Source organism: Dipodomys merriami, unplaced genomic scaffold (assembly GCF_024711535.1).
Source record: "Dipodomys merriami isolate MVZ:Mamm:240054 unplaced genomic scaffold, mDipMer1.0.p SCAF_5, whole genome shotgun sequence".
Lineage (NCBI taxonomy): Eukaryota > Metazoa > Chordata > Mammalia > Rodentia > Heteromyidae > Dipodomys > Dipodomys merriami.
The window spans coordinates 59,970,490-59,980,705 of NW_027206068.1; the positions used below are offsets into that span (position 1 = coordinate 59,970,490).

Here is a 10,216-nt window from a genome sequence, read left to right on the forward strand (position 1 = left end):
GCTCCTGGCTGTGGGGGCAGGGAGGGGGTGGCAGATGGGTGGAGGTGAGATCCATTCCTTGTAGTAGAAGCTAGGGTCCCCAGCTGTCCCCATGGAATCACCAATCAAGTCCCCCTATCTGAGAGGTAGACTGTTCCGGAATCAAACCTTTGCTGGTCTTGCAGCCTCCTTAAATGGGAAATGAGCACAGCCCCACATATGACCTCAGCCCTCCCTAGAGGAACTTGCTGTGGTCCTCCCAGACTTCTGGCTATCCTCTTGGGCTCCTTCTCAGCAGAGATGGCCCTGCAGAACAAGGGTAGATACCTGAGACATTCACCCCAGAGTTCAGGTCACTGGAACACTCTCTGCTCTGAGTTCGATCTGGTCCCTTGGACACACCATATCCTGTGCCCCATACCTTGCCTCCCCAGGCGTGTGACCCCCTGCCCCGTGTGGAGGAGCCTGCTGAAGTACTACAGCTGCGCCAGCCCTACGCCCCTCCCCGGCCTGGCACCTGCCCCCCACACTGGGTACTACCATCTCCAAAACGGGCTTCCTCCTCTTCCTCCCTACCCTTGCATTTCTCCCTTCTATTCTGTTGCAGCCAAGGTTGGGTCATGGTTTGGGAGCTTCTTGGGGAGCAAGTGGGCCTTAGGCTGGGCAGAGAGCCATGAGCTGGGCACAGCACTCCTTCTCTTGAAGTTCACGCCCCTTTCTTACCTTTCAGGTTCTACTATTAACCATCTATTTCTTTTCTCACTCTCTCCAGCATCAGTCAGGAGGCAGGCCACACTTTTGGGCCTTGCCCAGCCAATGACTTTTCTCTCTCACCTGCCACAGGCCACTGAGGAACCCGTGGTTCCCTTGGAGCCTTTGGAGTCCATGCTGAGGCCCTTCAACCTGGTCATCCCCTTCACTGTACAGAAAGGGGAACTCACAGGTATTTCCCAGGGACCTTGGCAGAAAGGCTCAGAGGGCAGGCCCACACCCTTATCTTAGAGATAGAAGCTAGAGTCCAGAAAAAGGAAGCAAAACTATCCCAGGTCACACAGCAAGTTGGGCAGAGCTAGAACTCAGCCTCAAGCTATCTGTTTTCTAATTCTTGGTTGGTCCTGCTGCTCCAGTCTGTGTCTTAGTGTCTAGCCTTTGGGGTGAAAGCAAAGTCACATAGGGGCCAGCCCAGGGGCAACAAGAGCTGTGGTAGAAAAAAAATATCTAGGGTTCTGGTAACCATGTCTGCCCTGCAGGGGAGGTACGGATGCCCTCCGGGAAGACTGCCCGACCCAACATTACTGACAACAAGGATGGCACCATCACAGTGAGATATGCACCCACTGAGAAGGGCCTGCACCAGATGGGCATCAAGTATGACGGCAACCACATCCCTGGTGAGTTGGGGTCTGGCAGGGCTAGGGAGAGAGGACCAGCCACATGGGTCCCGCCTCCTTCTTTGAGCACCTGACGTGTTCTCACACATGGCAAATCTAATGTCCAGACCTCCACAAGCCAAGTGCCTATAGCAGAGATGCAGGACTCAGCAAAGAGGCTTCTGGAAGATGCTGGGGTCCAGGGCGTTCCCAGGTAGCTCCTGTTCCTATGCTAACCCAGCTCCCCATCTTTCTCCCTGCAGGGAGCCCTCTGCAGTTCTATGTGGATGCCATCAATAGCCGTCACGTCAGTGCCTATGGGCCAGGCCTGAGCCATGGCATGGTCAATAAGCCAGCTACCTTTACCATCGTCACCAAGGATGCTGGGGAAGGTGAGGAGAGCTTCAGGCAGGGGGCAGGGTGGGTGCCTGGCTGGGAGGGCAGGAACGAGGGCAGGACTTCTGATCTCAGACCTACCTCTACCTAAAGGGGGTCTGTCACTGGCTGTGGAGGGCCCATCCAAAGCAGAGATCACCTGCAAGGACAACAAGGATGGTACCTGCACCGTGTCCTACCTGCCCACAGCACCTGGAGACTACAGCATCATCGTTCGCTTCGATGACAAGCATATCCCAGGAAGCCCCTTCACAGCCAAGATCACAGGTGCAGTGGACATGCAGTCTAACACACACACACACACACACACACACACACCACATACAACATATGTGTAATGCTCAAGAGTACTTGAGGAAAGGCCTCCTAAGGAGGAGGAAGGCATCTTTGGATAAATGGAACAAACACTCTTCTCCAGAGTAGGCAAGAAATATTTAGCCATGCTTTAAAAGACATGACCTGGGAAGTGGAGGTGTGGCTCAACTGGTAGAGTACCAGCTACAAAAAAGCCAAGCAAAAGCATGAGGTCTTGACTTCAAGCCCCAGTACTGGAGCACACATGCACACATGTGGGTGAAACTACAACACACACACACACACACACACACACACACACACACACACACACACACACACACACACACACACACACACACACACCTGATTTCATTTCACTTAAGAAGTTACTCTTGAGGGGCTGGGAAGGTGGCTCAGTGGTAGAGCGCTTACCTTGCATGCATGAGGCCCTGGGTTCGATTCCTCAGCACCACATAAGCAGAAGAAAAAAAAGCGGGAAGTGGCGCTGTGCCTCAAGTGGTAGAGCACTAGCCTTGAGCTGAAGAGCTGAGGGACAGCGCCCAGGCTCAGAGTGCAGGTCCACGACCAGACCCTGATCCCCCCCCAAAATATATATCTGAAGAAGCCCATCCCAGAGAGGCTAAGCACTTTGAACAGAGCCACGAAGCGCACAAGTTGTGCATAGTCTGGTCTGTTGTCTCATTTCTTTCACACTCAGGAATAGATAAAGTTCCTGCCACACAGGATGGAATAGACTAAGTTCTCTGCCCACACAGGATGGAGGCAACCTCAGAAATTAGGCTGTTAGGTCTTCCAGAGGGTGGTGACAGCTGATGCAAAATGTAGCTCTGCTCTCCCAGGCCTCAGCCTCTGCTTGGGAGTGGCCTCTGGTCTCGAGACCAGCAGGGTCTAACCTCACCATCTGACACCACAGTCATCTGATGCCCCAGCTTCCCCACAGGTGATGACTCCATGAGAACATCCCAGCTGAATGTGGGCACTTCCACCGATGTGTCACTGAAGATCACCGAAAGTGACCTGAGCCAGCTGACTGCCAGCATCCGTGCCCCTTCGGGCAATGAGGAGCCCTGTCTGCTGAAGCGTCTGCCTAACCGGCACATTGGTGAGTGTGTGCCGCATGGATGCCTCAGGAGAGGGAGGCCCCGGGAGTGCTCTGTCTGATGACTCTCCTCTCCACAGGGATCTCCTTCACCCCCAAGGAGGTTGGAGAGCACGTGGTAAGCGTGCGCAAAAGTGGCAAGCACGTCACCAACAGCCCCTTCAAGATCTTGGTGGGGCCATCGGAGATCGGCGATGCCAGCAAGGTTCGAGTCTGGGGCAAAGGCCTTTCTGAAGGCCACACCTTCCAGGTGGCAGAGTTCATTGTGGACACTCGTAATGCAGGTACTTTAGAGATGCCCCGCTCCAGTTGTGACTCTGTGGGTATTCAGTCTGTCTTTCCTACCTAGCTCCCCTTCAGCCATACCTTTCTACCTGGGCTTTCTGACCTCTGTTGAGATGAACAGTCTGGAGTCTACCTGGGGAAAAGTGAATAGCCCATTGGATCTCTTACTTTTTTTTTTTTTTTCGGTCGGTCATGGGGCTTGAACTCTGGACCTGGGCACTGTCCCTCAGCTCTTCAGCTCAAAGCTAGCGTTCTACCACTTGAGCCACAGTGTCACTTCTGGCTTTTTCTGCTTATGTGGTGCTGAGGAATTGAACCCAGGGCCTCATGCATACGAGGCAAGCGCTCTACCGCTGGCCACCTTCCCAGCCCTCTCTTACTTTTTAAAATTTTTATTTTTTTATTTTGGGCTTGAACTCAGGGCTTCTAACTCTCCCTGAGCTATTTTGCTCAAGGCTGTCACTCTCCCGCTTGAGCCACACCTCCACTTCCAGCTTTTTGCTCGTTAATTGGAAATAAAAGTCTAACAGAATTTTTCTGCCCAAGCTGGCTTCAAACCACAATTCTTAGATCTCAGCCTCCTGAGTAGGTAGGATTATACGTGTGAGCCATCATTGCCTGGCTTCTCTTACTTTTAAAAGAAACCTCAGCCATTCTGACGTTTTTTTTTCTCTTCACTCACTGCAACCCAAGAGGACCACCTTATTCTAGATCACCTCTCTGGTGGGCCTTGGGAACAATGCTTGGCCTACCCTCCACCTCCCACTGTAACCCTTCTCCTTCTGGGTGAAAACTGTCGTTTGGGGGCTTGGGGGGGGGGGGCAGATCAGTGACATGATTGTCACTAGGCTGAGGGAAATCTAACCCTTTCAGGTTATGGAGGCCTAGGGTTGAGTATTGAAGGCCCTAGCAAAGTGGACATCAACTGTGAGGATATGGAGGACGGCACATGCAAAGTCACCTACTGCCCCACTGAGCCGGGCACCTACATCATCAACATCAAGTTTGCTGACAAGCATGTGCCTGGTAAGGCTGTGGGCTGAGACTGGGCATGGGGACAGGGCAGGGGCTAGAGACAAGTGATCTTCTGACTCACCTTCCCTTTAATCCCTGCCCCCCAGGAAGCCCCTTCACCGTGAAGGTGACAGGTGAGGGCCGCATGAAGGAAAGCATCACCCGGCGTAGACAGGCACCTTCCATCGCCACCATCGGTAGCACCTGTGACCTCAACCTCAAGATCCCAGGTAGAGCCAGGAAGGGTGGGAAGAGCTAGATGATAGAGCGGGACTGTGGGATGCAGGCCCTGTGCTCTCAGGGCCTTTGTCCTGCTTGCTCACCCCCTCAATGTCTCTGCCCCTGTCTCCTGGCACCCACAGGAAACTGGTTCCAGATGGTGTCTGCCCAGGAGAGGCTGACACGCACCTTCACACGCAGCAGCCACACATACACCCGCACAGAGAGGACGGAGATCAGCAAGACTCGGGGTGGGGAGACCAAGCGTGAGGTGCGGGTGGAGGAGTCCACCCAGGTTGGTGGAGACCCCTTCCCTGCTGTTTTTGGGGACTTCCTGGGCCGGGAGCGCCTGGGCTCCTTCGGCAGCATCACTCGGCAGCAGGAAGGTAAGTAGAGAACACTGAGCTGGGCCTGTGTCCTCACAGGGGGGCTGGGGCCTCCAGTTCTGAGTCAGAAAAAGAGGCTGAAGTCAGCAGGCCCAAACCCTGGCACTCAGTCCAACTGGCTCAGGCTGGCCTGAGCCAAGGAGAAGGATTCACTAAGGAGGGAAGTTGGGGACATGGATGGCCTGTTGGCCTGACAGCATCCCCCCTCTGCAGGTGAGGCCAGCTCTCAGGACATGACCGCACAGGTGACCAGCCCATCGGGCAAGACAGAAGCTGCGGAGATTGTGGAAGGAGAGGACAGTGCATACAGTGTGCGCTTTGTGCCCCAGGAGATGGGGCCCCACACGGTTGCTGTCAAGTACCGTGGCCAGCACGTACCTGGCAGTCCCTTCCAATTCACCGTGGGGCCTCTGGGTGAAGGTGGTGCCCACAAGGTGAGAGCTGGAGGCACAGGTCTGGAGCGAGGTGTGGCTGGCATGCCAGGTAAGAAGGAAGGAAGCCAGGAGAGAGGTGGGGCAGGGCAGCCTGGGTGAGGGGCGATGGTGCTCACACGCTACTGTGCTTCTTGGATCTAGCTGAGTTCAGCATCTGGACCCGAGAAGCAGGTGCCGGGGGTCTGTCCATTGCCGTGGAGGGGCCCAGCAAGGCAGAGATTGCATTTGAGGACCGCAAAGATGGCTCCTGTGGTGTCTCCTATATTGTCCAGGAGCCAGGTAGGTGCCCTTACAAGAAGTGGGACTGAGCCAACCCAACCTTCAGACTGGGTTTCTGCTTTCCAATTAGGCAGAAGACCCCTAGTCACCCCTCACCAGCCCCATCTGCTTGTCTGGTCCACCTCCCTCCCAACCATCCTGGAATCTATTTCTATCCTCAGAGCTAGTCCTGGGAAAGACCTGGGGGGGTAGGGGGGTGGCTTAGCCCCACCACTGCTCCTCCTGGGAAATATGCTGACTAGCCTCGCTCCGCAGGTGACTATGAAGTGTCCATCAAGTTCAATGATGAGCACATCCCTGACAGCCCATTTGTGGTCCCGGTGGCCTCCCTCTCAGATGATGCTCGCAGGCTCACGGTCACCAGTCTCCAGGTATGTGCTGTTTTGTCTCCCTGTGCTGCTGTCTACATTTCCTACTACTGAGTTTGTTCCACTTCCTCCCAAAAGGCCTAATGACTTAGAATAGAAGTAATTAATTAATATAGAATATAGAGTAAGCTGGCTTGTAGAGAGGGCCCTGGGCACACATAGCCACCAGGCCTGGGCTGTGCCTCCCACAACGGTGCATTCTCCTCCTGTGACTTCTTGAAAGAGAATGACTTCCAGCTATCATTTGGGAATGTGTGTCACACGGCTTCAGCAAGCCATGTGTTCAGCCATATGTTGTTAAATAAAGGGCAGGGAGGAAACCTTACCTCTGTCCCCTTCTAGGTGCCTTGAGTACAGTTCTGTCAGTCTACAGGGGTCCCTCGGGTGAACCCCATTATAGAAAGGGGCTCTACTTTCTTCCCACACCCACTTTCTCTCCCGGACTCCTTCCTGCCTGTGCTCACTTCAGCCCTTCTCATTGGGCTACCATCTTCTGGAAGAGCTCCCAGGCTAGTCCGACATACTTGGGTTTCCACACCTGAGCTCCAGGGAGCTCAGTCCACAAGCACTGTCCAACTCCTGCATCTGTCATGAAGCTTGGTTTACATAATATCTGGCCTCAGGACAAGAGTTCATCAACCCTCATCCCCTGCAGTACCAACATGGCTGGGACAATACCTACATCTTGGCAGGTGGATGCAGAAGGTCACAGGCCAGCCTCTGCGTCCTCCTCCTCCTTCTCCCTGAAAGCTGCTAGGGACAGCTCCTGGGGACAGTAAGGTTGGGCTGAAGAGATGAGCACTCAGTCCCAGCCTCCTAGGACTCTTGACATTTGCTGTGGCCTTTGCAGGAGACCGGGCTCAAGGTGAACCAGCCAGCATCCTTTGCAGTGCAGCTGAATGGGGCTCGGGGCGTGATAGATGCCAGGGTGCACACACCCTCAGGAGCCGTGGAGGAGTGCTATGTCTCTGAGCTGGACAGTGGTGAGCTGGCCCTGCCCCCGCCATCCCCTGCCAGGCAAGAACCTACTGGAGAGGGGTGGAGGATAGTGGCTAACCATATTACTACCTTCCTACCCACAGACAAGCACACCATTCGATTCATCCCCCATGAGAACGGCGTCCACTCCATTGATGTCAAGTTCAACGGTGCCCACATCCCCGGAAGCCCTTTCAAGATACGTGTTGGGGAACAGAGCCAGGCTGGGGACCCAGGCTTGGTGTCAGCTTATGGTCCAGGGCTCGAGGGAGGCACCACTGGTAAGAGCCTGGAATTAAGGAGCAGGGATGGATTTTGGTTGTTCAGGCAGAGGTAGAGACAAAGCTCTCTGAAGCCCAAGGTCTTTGCAGAACTGCTTGGGGCGGGGAGGGGGGGTTGGGGGGTGGGGAGGAAGCAAGGCGGGGGGGAGCCAACCCTATCCTGGGCGGCATCTCTTTCTGCCTACATCCTTGCTCCCTCCCTCCCCAGGTGTGTCATCAGAGTTCATCGTGAACACCTTGAATGCCGGCTCAGGAGCCTTGTCTGTCACCATTGATGGTCCCTCCAAGGTGCAGCTGGACTGTCGGGAGTGTCCTGAGGGTCATGTGGTCACTTACACTCCCATGGCCCCTGGCAACTACCTCATTGCCATCAAATATGGTGGCCCCCAGCACATTGTAGGCAGTCCTTTCAAAGCCAAGGTTACAGGTGAGTGCCCTAGATTGGATGGCTCCAACCAGCTTGGATGGCTCCAACTGGCCATTCACATCTGGTCTTATTCTGCCCCCAAACATCATGGTCAAATTACCAGAGGTGGGCCTGGCTTTATGCAGAATTCCATTCTGTGAACTCATGCATAATCATTTTCAGAATCCAACTTGTCCTCTTTATCCCGTTCTGATTAATCTTTTTTTTTGGGGGGGGTCTGGTCATGGGGCCTGAATTCTGGGCCCTCAGCTCTTCAGCTCAAGGCTAGTGCTCTACCACTTGAGCCACAGTGCCACTTCTGGCTTTTTTCTTTTTGCTTATGTGGTGCTGAGGAATTGAACCTAGGGCCTCATGCGTGCAAGGCAAGCGCTCTACCACTGAGCCACCTTCCCAGACCCCCCCCTTTTTTTTTTCCTGTGCTTGTACTGTGCTAATACTCATGGTGTTGCACTCACATCTACTACTTTATCACTTGAGCTATAGCTCCATGTCTGGCTTGGTACTAGTTAATCAGAAAAAGATTCTCACAGACTTTCCTTCCTGGCCTGGCTTCGAACCACAATCCTCAGGTCTCTGCCTCCTGAGTAGCCAGGATTCTAGGTGTCAGCCGCCAGCATGGTTATGTGTTTCTTTTTCAAATAAAACTCTTGCCCTGTGAGTTAACTTCAGTTCCAGCAGAGGCCACGGCCTAGGGATGAGCAGGAACTGGAGCTGGAAGTGCAGGCATCTGCCGGGAAAGGATTGTGCTCCTCAAAGGCCACAGCTAAGGACAGGAAGGGAGAGTCCTATAATGCAGGCATTGTGGCCCCAAAAGGTTGTCAGTGTGCCTTGAGGCCCACAACCTAGGGAAGGACAGGAATGCCCTCTGACTGGGATCATGACCACCCATTCCGCCCCTCAGGTCCCAGGCTGTCTGGAGGCCACAGCCTTCACGAAACATCCACAGTTCTGGTGGAGACTGTGACCAAGTCCTCCTCGAGCCGAGGCTCCAGCTACAGCTCCATCCCCAAGTTCTCCTCAGATGCCAGCAAGGTGGTGACACGAGGTCCCGGGCTATCACAGGCCTTTGTGGGTCAGAAGAACTCCTTCACAGTGGACTGCAGCAAGGCAGGCAGGTTCAAGGGGAGAGAAGGCAGCCTCTGGGACAGTGGGGGGACGCAGGATGTGGGGGATAGGGTGTGGCCCGGGGAACACATGGGAGCCCACCCTCTCTGCCTCCCTCTCCAGGCACCAACATGATGATGGTGGGTGTGCACGGGCCCAAGACCCCCTGTGAGGAGGTATACGTGAAGCACATGGGGAACCGCGTGTACAACGTCACCTACACTGTCAAGGAGAAAGGGGACTATATCCTCATTGTCAAGTGGGGTGATGAAAGTGTCCCCGGAAGCCCCTTCAAAGTCAATGTGCCCTGAATCCCAGAAGTGCCTCCCCCAGCCTCCGCCCCCACCTCGGCCAAACACACATCCACCCCCATCCACCCCCACAAATGTGCCACACCCAGACACACACTTGCAGAACCGGACACTACAAACGCCTGCCTTGGGTGTGATGTGAAGGGCGCAGCCCCCCACCTCACTGTGTCCCTGCAGTCGAGAGCCTCTGTCTCAGAGCAGGGCTTCTCTCTTAAGAGTTGCGCAAGGACAGACCGCTGGAGCCAGACCCGGCAGAGACACAATGGGCTGGATGAGGGCTTGGGGGCCTAGAGAAGCCCAAAGTTCCCTGATGGGGCTGAGGCCAGTGTGGTAGCTTTGTGTGGGGGAGATCTATTTGTGAGAGAGGTTGCCCGCAAACCCCCTGAGGACTGTCACTGGCCCCTTTGGTGGCCACAGCCCAGAGAGTTAAAGACTTGGATGGGGGAAGTACAACGGAGAAGAAAACAGACCAGATCAAGCGGCACGTGGACCGGCCCGAGCAACACGTATTCCACCCAAGCCAGGCTTTCTGAGGGACTGATTTCTCTCTCCCTCTCTCTGTCTTTCAAACTCTCTCTTTTTATATTTACTGTTGCACAGCTCTGCCCCATGGGGGCCTTTTTTACACACTGCGAGGCCCAGCTTTCTGGGGGGACTTTTGCACATGTTATGCGGCTGACTTCAGAGCCGCCCAAGTGGAAAACTCCAAATAAAGTACGGCTGTCGCGGAGGCTTGGCTGTTCTGTGTGGGTGTGTTCTCTTGCCCTGGGAGGGATAGAGGAAGGGTAGCTCTTCCCTGGAGGCCTGACCCAGACTGAAGGGTAGGGCCTAGGAAAGAAATGAGGTCTAGGATGTTGGCAGGAAGCTTGAAAAATGAGGGTGAGGTGGAGTTCAGCCCTCAGCGAGTTGGAAGGTTGGTGGGTGGTAGCAGAGTAGATTGTTCTGGAAGGCTGCACTAGAACTACTGG

The 10,216-nt window shown here is 54.6% G+C and overlaps 1 protein-coding gene across 2 annotated transcripts in view; it reads left to right on the plus strand.

Annotated features, from left to right (window-relative positions):
* The window catches only part of Flnc (filamin C), a 30,356-nt gene extending 20,378 nt beyond the window's left edge, over positions 1-9,978 (plus strand). Inside the window, exons 31-48 of one of the 2 annotated variants that reach the window (XM_069996714.1) lie at positions 414-512; positions 823-922; positions 1,230-1,370; positions 1,613-1,741; positions 1,839-2,012; positions 3,004-3,165; positions 3,243-3,446; positions 4,321-4,473; positions 4,569-4,691; positions 4,824-5,066; positions 5,280-5,549; positions 5,642-5,779; positions 6,035-6,150; positions 6,998-7,130; positions 7,230-7,406; positions 7,615-7,833; positions 8,735-8,944; positions 9,061-9,978. In XM_069996714.1, the coding sequence (XP_069852815.1) occupies positions 414-512; positions 823-922; positions 1,230-1,370; positions 1,613-1,741; positions 1,839-2,012; positions 3,004-3,165; positions 3,243-3,446; positions 4,321-4,473; positions 4,569-4,691; positions 4,824-5,066; positions 5,280-5,549; positions 5,642-5,779; positions 6,035-6,150; positions 6,998-7,130; positions 7,230-7,406; positions 7,615-7,833; positions 8,735-8,944; positions 9,061-9,248 (2,979 nt within the window). In that variant the 3' untranslated portion in view covers positions 9,249-9,978. The remainder of the gene's footprint in view (positions 1-413; positions 513-822; positions 923-1,229; positions 1,371-1,612; positions 1,742-1,838; positions 2,013-3,003; positions 3,166-3,242; positions 3,447-4,320; positions 4,474-4,568; positions 4,692-4,823; positions 5,067-5,279; positions 5,550-5,641; positions 5,780-6,034; positions 6,151-6,997; positions 7,131-7,229; positions 7,407-7,614; positions 7,834-8,734; positions 8,945-9,060) is intronic. The other variant, XM_069996716.1, reaches the window with a different exon arrangement.
* The last annotated feature ends 238 nt before the right edge of the window (positions 9,979-10,216 follow it).